This window comes from Pinus tabuliformis, chromosome 3_1 (genome assembly GCF_031772625.1).
Source record: "Pinus tabuliformis cultivar Carrire ecotype Pingquan chromosome 3_1, CPIR1, whole genome shotgun sequence".
NCBI classification, from domain to species: domain Eukaryota; kingdom Viridiplantae; phylum Streptophyta; class Pinopsida; order Pinales; family Pinaceae; genus Pinus; species Pinus tabuliformis.
Genome location: NC_142301.1, coordinates 949,427,888 through 949,446,838, shown reverse-complemented (window position 1 = coordinate 949,446,838; position 18,951 = coordinate 949,427,888). Strand labels below are relative to the sequence as shown.

The 18,951-nt window shown below is 37.2% G+C and overlaps 1 protein-coding gene across 1 annotated transcript in view; it reads right to left on the bottom strand.

The window, feature by feature from the left end:
- The window catches only part of LOC149190928 (organelle RRM domain-containing protein 2, mitochondrial-like), a 28,637-nt gene extending 19,538 nt beyond the window's left edge, over positions 1-9,099 (bottom strand). The window contains exon 1 of the mRNA XM_089412304.1: positions 8,777-9,099. Coding sequence (XP_089268430.1) covers positions 8,777-8,924 — 148 coding nt within the window. The 5' untranslated portion in view covers positions 8,925-9,099. The remainder of the gene's footprint in view (positions 1-8,776) is intronic.
- Between the last annotated feature and the right edge of the window lie 9,852 nt (positions 9,100-18,951).

Sequence of the window (18,951 nt, the reverse complement as noted above, 5' to 3'; positions counted from 1 at the left end):
TTGAAAACATACACACCAATAAGTGCAACATGTTATAAAATTTCAAATTAAATTTTCAAATTCATTATAAATTATAATTTATTATTTTTAATATTTAAATTTTATAATTATTAATTTATAATTTATGACCCTCATACAAGTTGGATTCCCAGCACCTAAATGAAATGGTCTTCATCCTACTACAAACTCCAATTGTGAGTGAGGCAACTTCAGAAAACCCCTGATGTGGATGCCATCTCACTAAATCATAATATTGACACCACTATTGCATGGAGGGTTGAAACCGAGAAGTCTATCATGGAATCGATCCTTGACAAGATAAAGGAGGAGGTAGCAGCCATTGGGGAGAGAGGCAAAGGAGAAGGAGCAAGAGCTGGAACCGTAAGAGGTGACAACACCTATCATGGTCACTAGTAGAGGACATCAAAGGCTACTTCCTATTTCTTCTTCTAGAGGGCACTAGAATCCAATTCCAGCCCTAGGGTCTTCTTCCTCTAGAGGAAAAGCCATTACCTTTTCCTGTAAAAGGGGCAGAGAGACTCACTATGTTGAAATTAGTGAGAAAATTAATTCCTTGATTTGTGCCTTTTTGTGCATGGTCGAGTTCCTAAAATTTAGGAGTTTCCCTAAAAATTAGGAGTGCATGAGGCAGTTAACTGATGTGTTGAAATTGAAAGTCAAGTTCTTGATTTTCTAGTGCGAGTTAAATTAGGAACTGAAACCTTAAGTGGAGTTAGCCTCCTAAATTTTAGGAGGATCTAGTTAACTAGTTCTGTTGACTTTTGTTAACTAGAAAAGCTCCAGTTCAATTCCTTAATTAGAAATTCACTAATTTTAACCATTTGAATTTCCTTTAAAAGAAGGAACAAAGGCACAAGTTTAATCATTGTTTTGGTGAGCACGAGTTGGTGAGACCAAACAATAGGAAGCACAAGGTTTTGCGTGGAGCTTGTGAGAGAAGGTTAACAATCCTAAGAAAGGCTTGTTGGAATTGGAGAAGGACGATTCCTTGGGTAAGCAAGCAAAGATCAGAATTCTTGCATAGATTTCAAGCTTAGATTAAGCAGGGAAAACAAGGTTGTTTTCAAATTGAAACAGTTGTATTGTAAGAGATATAATGCTCAATTTTCTTCAATAAATTCTCAATAATCAAGCAGAGGGTTTTCCCAGTTGGGTTCCCTGTAAAAATTGTGTTGTTCAATTGTGTGATTGTGCTTTTATTTCTGTTCCTAATTCTGCAACAAATCGAGTAGACAAATTATGTGTTTGTAAGAAAAGAAAGTGTTTTTCTAGATTCTTCTTAGCAGCAGATCAAAATTTTATGGATTTTCTACATACTAGTTTATGTACATACTCTGATAGTAGATGACTCATGATGATGAGATACATTTATTATATTTTTTGATGATATTTTGACTATTTAGGGCTAATTCAAGACTTGGTATTCAGGAGATGATTCATTGTTGATATGTGATGTAGCACTAGACTTCTTATACATCTTATATGTTAGTTTTATTTTCATATATATGTGGCAATGCATTTATTTGATGTTGGGGACTTTACATGCAAAAAAAAATTGGAAAAAAATGAACATTTTTGTAGTTTTTTAATTTCATTGATGTTTTGCCACTTTTGACTGATGTTTCCCAGACTTTAATAATTTTTTCATTTTTCCGACCCTTGTTTTTGAATATTGCTCTAACCATTCTTTGTTATGGGCATGTTAATATGAATCATGGGGCAAACTAGATGATTGACTATTGTTGATTGTATTCTTATTCCTACACTTCACCTAGGATGTTAGTCTTTGACTCTAGTCCAGTGGGACATCCTCTAAAGCCTTAGGGTGTAGGAACAGCACTACTAAGGAGGGTGTATGATTGACTATTGTTGATTGTATTCTTATTCCTACACTTCACCTAGGATGTTAGTCTTTGACTCTAGTCCAGTGGGACATCCTCTAAAGCCTTAGGGTGTAGGAACAGCACTACTAAGGAAGCATTGATTGATATAGCATGCCCAAGGTAATCCATTCCTACCACTTTCCATCTCTCTTGATTATCCATTTCCATTATTTGGGTTCATAGTCATTGATCATTGGGATTCGCACTCTTCATCCACACCCTTGAGTCACGGCCGAGAAACTTGGCCATGGAGGTTGATGCAGCTGAAATAATGTTAAAAGCATATAAAACCACAATGAAAGAAAAGGTAAAATGCAACAAATGGTTGGGACAATAGTTAACACATGGAAAAGAACTCTACCCCCCATTAGCCATCACCCAATTCCCCAAGCATTTAATGCTTCATCTCAAAGACAGGAACTCTTAAAAGTCCCAAACCTGATGAGCGAGAAGTTGCTACATCTTAAAGGGGTATCATAAAAATATATATGTAAGCTTGGGCTCCCAAGCTATGCACCAAACAAAAAAAATCATTGAAGTAAAAGGCACACGAGAGGGGTGGAAAAAGTAGGCCAAGGAAAGGGATAACTCATGCCACTATGATTGCTCCCTCCTTATATCAATACACTCAAGATGTTAGACTAGGGTTGCGAGGGAACACCCACCCCCATGAATCTGCTCCCAATTCACACTCTGCTCGGGAGCTAGTAGGGAGCTACTCATGAGCATGCTCCCGAAATCTCTCCCAAAGGGAGAGCGATTTCGGAAGCATGCTCCCTTTAAAAAAAAAAATGCTCCCTGGTTTTGAGGGAGCGATTAGGGGAGCGATCGCTCCTTGACCGCTCTGAGAACGATTTTTTAAGAAGGGGAGTGGTCGGGGAACAATCACTCCCGACCGGTCCCCCTCTTAAAAAAGTGCTCCCGTCAGCACCGAAAAGCCAAGAGAGGGAGGCAATGGTTGGCAGACGGAGAGGGAGAGGAAAGGGAGGGAAGGGGAGGGGGAAAAGCTTAATACCCTCTCCCCTCCCATTATTCACCCATTTGTCTAAGTTGGAGAGAGCAAGAGAGAGTTTGGAGCTTGGAAAGAGCAAGAGAGAGGAGCTTGGAGAGAGCAAGAGAGAGGAGCTTGGAGGAGCTTGAGGAGCTTGCAAGGGAGATTGGAGCTTGGGATTGAAGGCCAAAGAGGTAGGATCTACACTCTAATCTAGCATTTTTGTTTTTTTATGTTCATTGCTAAATAAAATAAAAAATTCTCTATTTCCCATTCCCATTCCTCCATTTTTTTGCAGACTCAAAACTTCAAACATCATGGCTATATGGCTTGGCATTTTCTTCTTGTTGGTTCCTTTTTTGGTTATTATGGTGTTGGAGAGTAGAAGGAGGGTTGATCATGATGAAGAAGAGGATGAAGAAGTGGGTTATAGTGGATTTGATGAAAACCCTAGAGAGGAGTACCTTGGTGAGGAGGAAGAGAGTGGACATGATGAGACCCCAAAAACGAAACAAGACCAAACCCCATTCTGGAAATATGTTTCTAGGCCTGAAGCAGACAAAGGGGTGGAACCCCTAAATTTACATGCAACCATTGCAACAAAACTTACATAAGTTCATACACACGTGCCAGAAGGCACCTCTGTCGGAAAAGGCCATGGGATGGAGATAACCCAATAGCAATCAAAGCTTGTGTAAGTGTGTCAGCAACAGATAGAGCCAAATACATAAGGAAGAGGAGGAAGCCCAATACAAAAATAAAAAATCAAAGGGTTTCTTTGAACATAGCTCACAATCACATGCACAAAGAACTCCTTCAGCAACCTCCCATGGCAATGGATGTGGAGGCACATGAACAAACATCGCCTTTAAGGCATAGAACCATATCAGATTTCCTTGACGAAGAGTGTAGAAATGATGTGGACTCAAAAATTTACTGGTTTCTCTATGCATGTGGGATACCATTCAATGTTCTTCGCTCACCTTATTGGCATGAAATGGTTTTTGCCATAAATGATGCCCCCAACGGATACAAGAGCCATGGGTATGACAAGGTTAGAACCGTTGGACTTGATCATGAAAAAAGAAAAAATATCACATTCTTCGAGTAGAATGACAAATTCTTGGATTGAGCATGGGGTGTCCATTGTATCTGATGGATGGACAAACGTAAAAGGCAAGCCATTGATAAGTGTTCTTATTATGTCTGTTAGTGGTGCCATCTTCCTTTCAGCATATGTTACTCAGAGAAGTTCAAAACTAACATCAACATTACAGAACCATTACTTGAAACAATTGAACGTATTGGGCCATACAATGTCATCCAAGTCATCATTGCTAATGCTGCTAATTGTAAGGCAGCAAGAGCAATTATTAAGGATAAATACCCCAACATATTTTGTTCTGGGTGTTTGGTTCACACAATGAACCATTTGATACATGATATTATTAAGAACAAAAACCAACAATACAAATGGATTGGTGATTTGTACAAGAGAGGCAAACAAATGATAAAATTTATTACAAATCATAGCAATACCCATGCGCTTTTCCATAGTCACTCAAGATTGGAACTATTGAAGATTGCGAAGACTAGATTTGCTAGCTACTACCTCACCTTCAGGCACCTTTTGAAGGTAAGAGATTCATTGGCTAGCATGGTATCAAGTCCACACTGGCAGGTATTAAAGGACAGGGCTACAAATGCAGCCGACAAGCAAGGTTTTGAACAAGTGGAGGAGATTGCTCTTGATGGTCTGGTTTGGGCACGTGTGAGGCAAGTATTGCAATTCACCAAGCCCAATTATAGCATGATTTGCTTTGCAGATATAGATAAACCAATGATTTGGGAGGTGTATGAGTAGATGGATACCATGTTGGGGCAAATAAAAGATATTGTTCAGGAAGATGATCCCAACTTGTATACACTGATTCACAATTGTGTGTGTACACGGTGGAATAAACTTAATGTTCCACTACATGTCTTGGCATATATCCTTATGCCAAAATACTACTCTCCATATTGGTTGGGCCAACCTACACCTGGGAGTGGGGTTAGGATCAAACCCCATACAGATCCAAAGGTATCTAAAGGATATATGGAAGCATTAGACAAGTTGGTACCTGACAAGGAGGAGTGTGCTAATCTGCGTCTTGAATTAGACAGATACTTTAGTTGCACTGGTTTGTTTGGTTCTTTGTATACAATCAAAGATAGAGACAGATTTGATGCTCTCACATGGTAGGAAGCATATGGTGGCATGGGAGTTTTGCCAAAATTGACAAAAAAAGTTCTCTCACGGGTTGTAAATACTTCTTCTGCAGAGAGGTGTTGGAGCACCTACAACTTCATACATAATGTGAGAAGAAACAGACTCAATGAAAATCGAGCAGAAAGCTTGGTTTATGTGCACTACAACTTGAGGTTGTTGAGTCATTATTGTGATCGGGCTTATGAGGATCCAACATATAAAATTTGGGACAACCACCCAGAGGACCATAATTTGGAGGATGGCACTATACATCTTGAAGAATTGGAAGCAGAACTTTTGAGAGATGATGATGAAGCAACAAAAACCATGCCACCCCCACCATCCAGTAGCAGTGTCAATGCTCAAGTTCCAACATCTTTTCCTTTGTTGCCGCCACCTCTACCATCCAGTAGCAGTGTCAATGCTCAAGTTTCAACATCTTTTCCTTTGTTGCCGCCACCTCCATCTACATCCTCACATGGAGGGCATGTGCCTTCTGGTTCTGGTCGTGCGATTATGTGAGGAGACTCCTGGAAGACCACCAATACCACGGTCACCTACTCAGAAATTAGACATTTCTCGTGGCGGCAAGAGGAAGCTATAGATAATAGATTTACTTGTCTTTTCTAGTTTCTAGTAGTTTTTATAACTGTTGACTCTTTCATATTTATTATGATATTTTTTGTAAACAATATATGACAATTTAAGTTTAAAGTTTGAAGTTGGCAATCATAACTCATTGGTAATGAATTATGAATATGATGCTTCGCGAAAGTTGAAAGTTGTTTCATTTCATTTCATGTTAGATATTCTTTGTTGTAATGGTTACACTTAGCTTACAATTACAACTTTGGTGATCAATGATGATAAATGTTATATATTGAATTTTGAAATATTGATGAATCATGAGACTCAATATGTTGTATGTTACTAAGTTGTGGACATGGTTGATGAAGGTTATAACTTCTAGATGACTAATATTATATGGTTCAATCTATGTTTTTATGTTTTTATATCTAACTCATCATTCTACATGCTTTTGTTGCCATATATGCATCAAAATATAAATAAATAAATATATATATATATATATATATATATATATATATATATTATATAAAAAATCGCTCCCTAAATCATTCCCAAACCGGGAACTTCTGAAAATGTCACTCCCGCACCCGCTTCCACTCCTCGTTTTCGCTCTTGTTCCAAAGTAACCTTGTGTTGGACCCCAATTAGCCAATCTCATGGCTAATGGCACGTGCCTTGAAGTCTTTCCCACTTCGTGACCATTATTCTCACACACACCTATGATTGATGGGCTAACCTGGGACATGTCACTCCCCTTGGGGGCTAGAAACACTTAACAGAGTGGTTGACCTATTTGTCCTTAACATAAGTGAGGTAACTTGTTTACAGGTCCTAATTTAGTTAGACATTTGAAGGTGAGTTTTGTGTGAAGTATTCTTCTCCCCTTAGCACTAGATATGGCCCACTGTGATGCTCTAATGGTATTTGTCCCTAATAATTATTGATCTCACTTGATCTTGAGAAGTTTGAGTTAAGTGGTGTTCTCACAGCAACAGGGATCCCTTAAAGGATGGGTTTGAGTCTTGACCCTTTTCATGTACGAGAACCCCACCCTTTGGGTTCGGGTACCCCTGCTTCCCAGCATATTTTATAATTTTTTAATGTGATATGCATAAACATGGATTATATCTATATGTATATATGTGTGTGTGTGTTGGGGGTGGGGGGGTGGCTTCTATGTGGAGGGCTTAGAAAAAGAGTGTATTGTAAGTATTTGAGTTTTTTTATGCAGTTCAATATTCCATATGATACAAGTCCAATCAGCATTTCATCGCTTCTAATTTCTGCATATGCAACCAAACAATGGAATACTATGGGATATTCCATATATGGATTGTGAATTCATATGTGAAAAGCTAAGTTGTTGGGATTAAGAAAATTCAGATAAATTAAAATGGTACTGAGGGGCAAGTTTCAATGGATAATAAAGGAAAATGATAGGAGATGGGAGGGTATGGAGAATAAACGAAGTTGCAATATCCATGTAAAAATATGTAAAAAGATACAACAAGGCCAAAAACGGTAGAAGACCGACATAGAAAGAATGCTTAATACAGTTAAATGCACCATATGATACAATTTCAGTCAGCATTTTGTTGCTTGTATTCTCTGCATCTGCAACCAAACAATAGAATACGGACATGTCTGTATATGAGTTGTATATCCATATATAAAAAGCTTTGTTATTGGATTTGACGAAGACACACATTGGGTGCATGCACTGGGTGTTGGCCTCTGAACCCAGTACTAGGTTAATAAGCACCTCGAAGAACCCCAAAACACTTGGTTCTTCAGGTTTCTTCCTACCCAAAAGACGAGAATGTCCACAACAATGGTAGCCAAGCCCTCATTCGTGTTTTCCTAGGCGAAATTTGCACTGAAAAACCCAAAAACGGGATAACCCTCCTCCAAAACCGTAACCTATCGCCTTGCAAACACTCTAATGAACTCATGGCACAAAAACACACACTTCATTTATATCATTCGACGAGGACTTTAGCGCATTTTTCTTGCAGCAAATTCATGGATAGCAATAGACACTTTAAGTACTAAAGTGGAGAGCTTCCTTTCGTGTTCAAATTTTTCACTGTAAGGGCATTTTCTCAACGTCTTGAACAGTTTTCAATGTTGAAATTTTCTTTTTAGATGTCTTCTTCTTGAAATCATCTTCCAAATCATCCAAATGCACTGTCAAAATATCTGGAGAGGACAACGCCGGCAAAGGGCATAGACACATGTGGAGAAGTGACGAATTCTGACAAGGGCGCTACAGAGCTATTAATGAGAATGAATATTCATTGTGTTTGTAATCACTGTATGTTTGTTCAATGTTGAATGAGAATTATAAATCATGAATGTTGAATTGTCGGTTGATGGAAGGCAAATGTACCCTGGCAATTTCAACAAAAATTGTACACATCCATATATGGTGAGTCACCGATGACTAGGGGAATAAGCAGCTGTTGAGTCCAACCCTGTGAATGCGAGCTGATCAAACATATCCAGCAAGACCTGCTTCATCTCTGATAGATCTATATTCTTTTGATGCACAGAAGGGTATATTATTCATTATAAGTTAAAGTTGCAAAAGTGTAGCTAACAAACAATTTTCGGGCAAGAAAATACTCGTAAATGAAAGCTATGGTGTGCATTAGAAAACCGTAGATGAGTCTCACGAGGCAAAGGGGATATTTGATGCCCATAATAGAGGTCCTAACACCAAAAACAGAAACAGAGGATCCAGAAACAATACTGCTATACTCTCTCTTTCTCAAAAACCCCAAAAAATAAGATATGAATTCCTTGAAAATAAATAAATTGTCCATGATGTGAAGCACTGTAAGAATGAAAAAAATTGAGAGTGCCAAAAAAGGCGCCAGAAACAAATCTTGAGCATGAATGCCAGAAGATGTTGACGGCAATAAATAAAACCCTACTTCGTACATGCATAAATCTGTAAATGCCAACGAAAAATATGCCAGTAAAATTTGGAGCTTAATATGATTAATGCCAATTAACCGGGTCGAAGCAGAGAAGTACCGCTGATGAAGAGCTTGGTAGTGAAATCCCTCACTGCACCCAGGCCAATGGGCGAAGACCTCGCAACAAACAACGAACCCTTCGAGACTAGGAGGCCACCAGTCGACGTCCCTCCGAGCACACGTCGAATTCCTGAAAACAGTGCCATTTCCGCTGTGGGGATTACGGTTCGAATGGGATTCGAACCAGATTCCGACCACAGAAATGCTCGATGTGAATCAGCTTCTGAGCTTGGTCAGTTGAAAGACCGAGCGATACTTCTATGGTTTAAGGTGGAGGTTTATGGTCTCTATGGTAAACCCTAAACCTTAGAGTCCATATAAAATGTCGTGGCGTTTTATCTGACAGCTTGGAATCCTAAACAAGAATTCATAATTCATTAAACCCTAAATCCTATAGTTGACTTGTATTTGAGAAATTAAAACACTTATTAAACCACACTTACTTGCAACATTAACTAGCAATTGCTTGTGAAGTTGCACACAAACACTACGTAGTTATAAAAGTTTATGTAAACTTTAGAAAACCATTTTATGTGTGAGAAGTCGAAAGGAGAATAAGTTTATGCAAACTTGTACTATGTGAAAATGTTGTGAACCTAAGGTATTTTGAGTAACATCATATATCCCAACCAAAACAAGTCAAAAGGAGAATAAGTTTATGCAAACTTGAAAACAATTTTGTGTGTGTTTATTAGAAAGGAGATACTTTGTACTATGTGAAAATGTTGTTAACCTAAGGTATTTTGAGTAACATCACATATCTCAACCAAAAAAATTGTTCTGTTATAGTTTTTTTTGGCCAGAGATAAAAATCTTGAATTTGAATTTTAGGAAAAAGAAATATGGAAAATATAATGTAGGAAAATTTGGATTAGAAGAAAACAAAAAACAAAAACAAAAACAAAAAAATTATCATATGAAAAGAAAAATTATGATCGCATGAAGATAATTTTTTTGGGCAATGTCATATGTAATAGAGATGGAAGTTTATTTCAAATGAAAGACATTGTAAATTAAGGGAGTGTAATGCTTAGCAAGTAAAAACAGTATACATGTAACATGGCCAAGAAAGATAATTTTGGAAGACGTGAAAAGGAATTTTTGCCAGTTTACGTAGAAAAAAACTATCTTTGAAGTTACTTTAAAACTCAATTGTTAATTAAAACTTAAAGGCCACACATCGATAATAATATTTTCACTAAACAAAGTTTATATTTCACTTTGAAATATGATTCTAAGAATAGGTTTATCACAATTTTATATAAAAAAATAGAGGTCATATAGATCAAGTAAAACTCAAAGGATTATAAAGCAAAAACAAAATAGCAATGAACCCAACTTAAATTTTACTTTTAAAACTTTGGTATCCTTCATTTTATGATGTACGGATTGTACTAAGAAGATCTAATATTATCATAAATCATTATTGTGTCAATAACTATAGTTCAATGGCGAAGACGGATGAAAAGACATTAATGAACAATAACTCTTCGATTTTTTAACTTGTGAATGTCATGAACTGAGATTTATTGCTTGGCAATAACTATGTATTGGTGTATTAGAATATCAATATATTAAGGGCATAACGCAAGAATTGTGGCATTCGAATTTTAGGGTCAATATTTTTGCCAATTATTACACAAACCCCTATTTAGTCAACCGATGAAATAGTTCCAATGGTCATTACACAATGGGTTTGGGATACAATGAGGTGATTCACCCTATTTATGTTTCAACTCCACCTTTGTTAATCTTCTATGTTCTTATTGCGCTTACACCTATAAAACCAATATTGTTATATTTATTACTAAAATAGATGAGCCAATCATAGTGGATTTTTAAATCAATGTTAGAAAAAAATTCGATGGACTTCCTATAACAACCTAAGGTTAAAAGTTCATGTAATAAAGCTAATGTTAGGTCCCTATAATACTAGTGATTCCCCCATTACTATTGTCATTGTAGCCCTTATTTTTATTGTTGTGCCCCTATTGTCCCCATATTGTAATTATTGTGCCCCATAGAAGCCCACTATTGTTATTGTTGTGCCCTTATATTATTATTGTTATGTCGGCTTTGACTATATTGTGACCCCTTAGACTCTTATATATAGAAAGGAGGTTTTGTCATTTGTATCATCCAAGAATCATTCATTTGTGTAATGTAAATGAGGTTTCCCCATCGAAGAGGCTTATTTTAAAGGCATTGATCTATCTTTTTTTCTATTTTGTGAGCTAGTTACATAACATTTGGTATCAGAAGTTTGGATTCTAGGGTTTCACTACTCCAAACATGTCAACGTGGCATTTTCGCTATAACTTTTTCTCTACGAAGTTTCAAAAGCTAAAAAAAAACTCATTTGAGCCGAAATCGTTTTGAACCTCGGGTCCGAATTTCAGATCTTGTTTCACTATATTTTAAGAGATATGGACCAAGACATTTAGGGTTTTGTAGGCTCCCGAATTACATCCCAAACAGGTGACCTGGGAAAAATCATCATAACTTTCTCTTTGAGCATCAGATTGAAATTTCATAAGAAGTTACAGAAAGAGGACGACCTGTAGTTTTTTTTGTATCAGTTTCAGGTCCTAAGCTCGAAACAGTGACACGTGACACTTCGTACAAGTTCACTCTAATGAACCAATCTATAATCAGGCCATCGTGGGAGATTTGGCATAACCCTTCCTTAGAGGATCCAATCTTGATCAGACTTGTGGGGTTGGAAAGAGGACTCATAGGGCTACCAAAAGATGCAATTTCAAACCTTGGAGATCTAAAATTACAGATATACAACAGATTCAATATCAAGCTACTACAAAGTAAAAAAAGGTGTGCAGTTTTCTTAAAATTTTGCATAAGTTTGGTTTGAAAAATTAGTTTGAAGGAATCTAAAGGGCATAGTGAAGCATTATTATCATTAATTGATGTCCCGAAGAAAGAAAATGGAAACACCTAGTAAGCAACCTGAAATCTTTAGCATAACTCATGAGTAAGAGGAAGAAATGCAATATGATATATCAAAATTACGAGACCAAGTGCAACAAAATTCACTCTCACAAAAAGTAATAGAAGTTAAGATGGATAGTTTAAATAAAGGCATGGAAGCTAAGAAGGATGGCATGGAAGCTAAGAAGGATGGCGTGGAAGCTAAGATGGATGGCATGGAAGCTAAGATGGATGGTTTAAAGAAGGGTTTGGAAGCTAAGACAGATTTGACAAATTTGCTACAAGAAATGCTTACTAATGGAAAAAGGGTAGTAAAGGAAACTCATGAGGAGAACAAAAGAAATGTTAAGCATGATTTCATAGACTCTAACGACGGATTGAAGACCCACCATGTTCCAAAGATTGTTATGAGGAAGTTTGATGGCAAGGATCTCGTAACATGGATACTACAGATGGAGCAATATTTCAATCTCCATAATGTGAAAAACACACAAAAGGTACACATTGAAACTTTATATTTGGAACCAAAACAGTTTTTATGGTATCGATGGCTTTGCTCTCGTAAGCAAATTGTCACTTGGGCAATTTTTACGGAAGAAATGATAGCGCATTATGAGGATACAAAAAGCAACACCTTTTTTAGCTAATTGATAAATCTCAAACAAAAGGGTTCAATGATTGATCACATTGAGGACTTCCAAAGATTGAATATAAGGGTAAAAGATATTCGAGATGAGCATATGATTGATGTGTTCATAGGGACTTTAAAGGATAACATCCAACATGAGGTTCACCTTTGGGAACCTGATTCATTGGAGAAGGCATTCAGGTTGGCAAAAAAAATGGAAAGCAAAATTATGGCAACAAGGAAGCCTACCACTCACAACTATAAAGATGGAAGTGTTGTTGCCCCTAGCCTGCCACAACCTACAAAGTTGACACCACAACAATTGGAAGAAAAAAGAGCAAAAGGGCATTGTTACAGTTCTGATAGCAAATACATTAAAGGTCATAAGTGTGCTGAGAAGAAATTATTTTACATAGATTGTGAAGAGGAGGAAGAAAAGGAACAAGAAATGTCAAAAGAAGAGGATATACACCAAGAACAAACCCTAGAGAAATAAGAAATGAATCTGACCATCTCTTGTAATGCATTTGTGGGAATTACCACTCCTCAAACTATCAAGATAGAAGGACATATAAAGAAGAAAAAGGTAATAGCGTTGATTGATTCGGGAAGTACCCATAATTTTATTCATTGTAAGATAGCCAAGGAATTGAATCGCTTCCTATATCCAGCACCAGAGTCTCAAGTGATGGTTGCAAGTGGAGGAATCATAAATTTCTCTAGAAAGTGCCATAATATCAAGCTATCCATGGGAGAATATGTATTGAATAGCCCAATGCTTTCCATTCCAATGGGTGGTGCTGATGTTGTACTAAGAGTCCAATGGCTACAATCCTCGGGTATAATAGATTTTAATTTTCATGAAATTTTCTTTGGAAGGAAAGGAAATTGAATTAAGGGGTATCATAGGGAAATCAAGAAAGATAATAATCTCTAACGGAATGACAAAGCTTCTAAAGAAAGAACAACAAGGCATAATTGCACAATTATGTTCACCAGAGGTTCCCACATCGAAATCGCCCATTTCTCAAGATCTCCAAAAAGTCTTGGACAATCATTCCAAGGTATTTGATACTTCCAATGGCCTCCCACCTATTTGTGATCATGATCATGCTATTCATTTGATTCCAGGAAGTGTTCCTATAAACATCAGGCTTTACAGATATCCCTATGCCCAAAATAGTGAAATTGAACGTATGGTTGCAGAACTTCTAGAGGCTAGCATAATTCAACCTAGTCAAAGTTCTTTCTCTACTCCAGTAGTATTGGTGCACAAGAAGGGTGGGTCATGGTGCATGTGTCTGGATTATAAGGAGCTCAACAAGCTCGCTATTAAAGATAAGTTTCCCATTCCTGTCATTGATGAATTATTGGATCAATTTACTTCACCAAGTTGGATCTTCGTTCAGGATATCATCAAATCAGAATGAAGACTGGAGACATTCCAAAAACAACATTTAGAACTCATGAAGGTCATTATGAATTTTTGGTCATGTCTTTTGGCCTTACCAAAGCACCTTCTACATTTCAAGGTTTGATGAATTCCATTTTTAAACCCCTCCTTAGAAAATTTGTGTTAGTATTTCAAAATGGTATACTAATCTACAAAAAGTCTTGGAAGGATCATGTTCAACATGTTCACAGGGTTCTCAAACTATTGGAGGAGAAACAATTATATGCAAAAATATCCAAATGTTTCTTTGGAGTACAAGATGTGGAATATCTAGGTCATATTGTATCTCATGAAGATGTGAAGATAGACCCTGGCAAAATTAAAGCCATTAAGGAATGGAAAATTCTCACATCCATAAAGCATCTACGAGGATTTCTCGGGTTGACAGGATATTATCACAAGTTTGTTAAGAATTATGGATGAATAGCAACACCTCTAACAACATTATTGAAGAAAGATGCATTTTCATGGACTCCAGGAGCAACGAAGGCCTTTGAACATCTTAAAGAGGCAATGTATGAAGCACCAGTCTTAGCTACGTCGGACTTCACAAAAACCTTTAGTGTGGAATGTGATGCCTCAAGAAATGGAATTGGCGTTGTTTTAATGCAAGAAGAAAGACCCATTGCTTTCAAAAGTCGTCCAATCAACGAAAAGTATTTACCCAAAACTATTTATGAGAATGAAATGTTGGCAATACTACATGCACTTAAGAAATGGCGACCCTACCTAATGGGAAGACACTTCAAGGTAAAAACGGATCATGATAGTCTTAACTACCTTTTAGAACAAAGATTATCTTTAGAAGAGCAACAATGGGTCACAAAGATGTTGGGTTATGACAGGGAAATCATCTACAAAAAAGGGAAGCAAAATGTTGTGGCAGATGCACTCTCAAGAAAGAATGAGGATGTGGAAGCATTGCTTTGCGTCATTTCTATTATCCAACCAGATTTGATAAAAGAAACAAGGGATGAATGGAAGAATGACAAAGAAGTGTGGGCACTCATTCAAAAGATACAACAAGATCCCAGTACATCTGATACATTTAGCTGGAAAAATGATCTGTTATGGTACAAAGATTGCTTATACCTATGTAAGAATTCCCAACTCAAACAAAAGATTCTTATGGTATTGCACACCTCTCCCTTATGAGGGCACTCAGGATTTTAAAAAACTTACCCCAGGGTTAAGAAGGAATTTTTTGGGATGGCCTTAAATTGGGTATTCAAAAGTTTGTGGCGGAATGTTTGGTTTGCCAACAAAATAAAGTTGAAACAATTAAGACCCTCGGTCTATTAAAACCTTTATCCATTCCAAGCCAATGTTTGGAGGAGGTTTCAACGGATTTTATCACAGGCTTACCCAAGTCCGAAGGAAAGAGTGTCATCATGGTGGTAGTTGACAGACTTACCAATTATGCACACTTTTGTGCATTATTGCATCCATTTAAATCCAGTACAGTTTCTACTACATTTATGGAAACAATTCAAAAGCTGCATCGAAACCCAAAGATTATTGTAAGCGACAAAGATCCCATTTTCACTGGAAATTTTTGGACTAAATTATTTTCTTGTCTTGGTACTAAGTTAGGTCATAGCTCATCTTATCATCCTCAATCTGATGGGAAAACTGAGATAGTAAACAAATGTTTGTAAGGATATCTTCGTTTCTTTATATCTGATAAACAAACACAATGGGTCAAACGGTTGCCTCTGGCTAAATGGTGGTATAACACTTCCTTCCATGCTGCAGCAAAAATAACCCCATTTATGGCACTTTATGGATATCATCCACCGTCCATCACATCATATTTAAGAGAAAATTATAAGGTTCAAGTAGTGGAAGATCACATCGAGCATCAACAACAAGTTCTCCAACTCTTAAAGGATAACCTCACTTTGGTGCAGAATAGAATGAAACAACAGGAAGATCAACATCGCAACGAAAGAAATTTTGATGTAGGTGACTGGGTATTCCTATGGCTACAACCATATAAATAAATGTCCCTCAAGCAAGCTAAGAAGGATAATAAATTATCACAAAAGTATTATGGTTCGTACAAGGTATTGCAAAAGATTAGTACTATGGCATACAAATTGGAGCTTCCTGTAGCTTCCTGAGTGCACCCAATTTTCCATGTTTCATGCTTAAATAAGGTTATAGGTGACAAACTCGCAGTTCAAACAATATTGCTAGAACTTGATGAGGAAGGAAAAATAATATTGGAACCCGAAGAAGTCATAAAAACAAGAACTCGACAGCTACGAAATCGATCAATTTCGGAGTATCTCATCAAGTGGAAGAACTTACCCACTGAATATTCCACATGGGAGGGTGATAATTTTATATAGAAGCATCCAGAACTACTCAAGAGTTGAGGACAACACTTTTTTGAAGGAGAGGGGCATGTTAGGTCCCTATAATGTTAGTGATTCCCCCATTACTATTGTCATTGTAGCCCTTATTGTTATTGTTGTGCCCCTATTGTCCCCATATTGTTATTATTGTTTTCCATAGAAGCCCATTATTGTTATTGTTGTGCCTTTATATTATTATTGTTATGCCGAATTTGATTATATTGTGACCCCTTAGACTCCTATATATAGAAAGGAGATTTTGTCATTTGTATCATCCAAGAATCATTCATTTGTGTATTGTAAGGGAGGTTGCCACCTCGAAGAGGCTTATTTTGAAGGCGTTGATGTATCTTTTCTTCAATTTTGTGAGCTAGTTACATAGTGGATTTTTAAATCAATGTTAGAAAAAAATTCGTTGGACTTCCTGTAACAAATCAGGGTTAAAAGTTCATGTAATAAAGCTAATAAAGGTGAAATAAGACCAAGGTTAAGGGACACTTATTCCAAGTTGAATCTTGGATAAAACATCCTAGTGGGCATCACTTGTTGTTTATTATGGCTAAGGAAATTGGCAAAGGCTTTAGAAATGCAAAGAGGCATTATTGGCATTTATTTATGAAAATAAAGGAAAATAGGAGAAAAGGAAGGTGAAAGGTCACAGATTGCATGTGAGGAGGAAATTGAAGGAAAATATAGGAAAAATGAAGAAATTAGAGGCATCAATAATAAAAAGGCATCAGAGCATCAGTTTAGGGCCTTTTGTCAGTTTAGTTTTGGAATTGGTTTCAAAGAGGAGAAGAGCACCAAGAGGAGGAAGCAAGCAAAGGAAAGCAAAGACAAGCAAAGGAAGGACAGTATAGCAAAAGAAAACAAAGGAAAGCAAGGATCAAGTAAGGAAGAGTTGGATCAAGTGGCTACAACAGAATTACTTGCAGGTATCGAGTTGCATGTATGATTTCCTTGCTAGCTTTGGCATGCATGGTACATTCATGTGTGTATTTGGTTCATTTGTTGTCATTGGCATGGGTTTTGCCTGGTTTGATATTAGTTTTAGTCTTGCCTTTCCATTTCTTGATAGTCATGATGTGATGGGATTCATTCTTGGTTGAGCTTTGGATTGCCGGAAGGTTTTGGATCCGGATGAGGTGGTATCACGAAAATCCCAATTGTTGGGGGTGGAGATGGTTTTCTTCGAGAAGCCCTCAACAAGTGGGTGGAGACAGGAAAATTCCTCGAGGGATGGTGAAGGAATTCTAAGGCATCCGATTTTGGTTTGGTTTTGTGATCTTGGGACCAGTATAGGTGAAATCACGGTAGTGTGAGGGTGGAGGTGGTTTAACCTCTGGATTCTCTTGGTTATTTATGAATTGGTTATCCCATGAGATCCAACATTCATGCTTAGAATATGGCATGGGGGTGATTGGTTGAAAGAAATATTTGGTTCAAACCAATCTATGGTCGGGTGGTACATGGATGTCCCTGACTTTGTTGGTTTTTGAATATGTTAATAAGATTTATTTTCCCTTTGTATTTTATGAGTAAATGTACTTGTTATGATGTGCCTTTGATGGTTGTTCTATTATTGTTATTAATCTGGTTTTATGTTGGTTATAAGCATGGTTTTATAGTAGATTTCAGTTATGTTTTATCATGTTTTGATTGGTATATGAATGGCTATTAAATGCATGTTGTGCACCAACAAAACCCTCAATTACTAGCCCTTTCGACAACGACCTACAAGTAGGTCACAGTCTCACCTAAAGTAGTTATGGGTGGTTGCAAAACCAAGTTTCTGCAACCAAAGGGATATCCACGAAGTGGCATCGTGTATTTACTTCCACTGTATATCAATATTGTAACTTCGCAGGCATAAGAACTTTGCACAGATGATTAGTTTACAGAAACACATAAACTCTAACACATAATAATATATCTTACAGGTCTATGCATAATTTAGTAAAAAACATACATAATCAGGTACATAACAATTAACATATACAGAGATACAATACTTTACCAAAAAATCTTCTTTATTGAATAAATCTTCAATTACATTCACTTCTATGACCTGCGTACCTAGCTGCAGGTGGTCTATGCACTCAGTTGCAGACCCTTCAAGGTCTCCACCCACTCAGCTGTGGAGCATTCCCCAAAACTACAGACTACAGATGCGAATACAGAGATTCTATTCACTTCTAATATTTCAATACTTTCTTTTTTTCTTTTACAAAGTATTACACATCCTTTTATACAATTCATCTATGCAAAAACCATGGTCCACATACCATGGATCCATAAAACAATGAATACTATCTGATACTCGTTACAAAATAAGGGCTTTATCCCATCCCAAAAGCCCTAAAAGTCCGCGCGATGAATATATCTTCGCCAACTCCACGTAGTCTGATCCTTCTTTCACGGGGTCTTTTACCCAAAACTTGGACCAAGTTGGGTCATGCCCAATAGGCCCCAAACACTCACTCGTGAATCATCCCAAGTCACTTAGCTTCGACGCCCTTGATATTTGTCATGATCCTGTTATATACTACATTGTAATGATGGAGTGTTTCTGCCATCAACGTTTCTTCTTGTTGCACCTCCTTCAACAAAGCTTCTGTAGTAGGGCCAACGATCTTCTGCAGTAGCTCCGCTTCCATTTTTTTCAATTCCTTCAGTTGTTCATCTACTGCCTGTGAAAGTTCCAGGGCTTCCTCCTGCCACGGTTGAGTCATCTCATGCAAGATCTGTGCTTTCCTTTGTAGATCATCTATTTGCGTCTGGAGGTT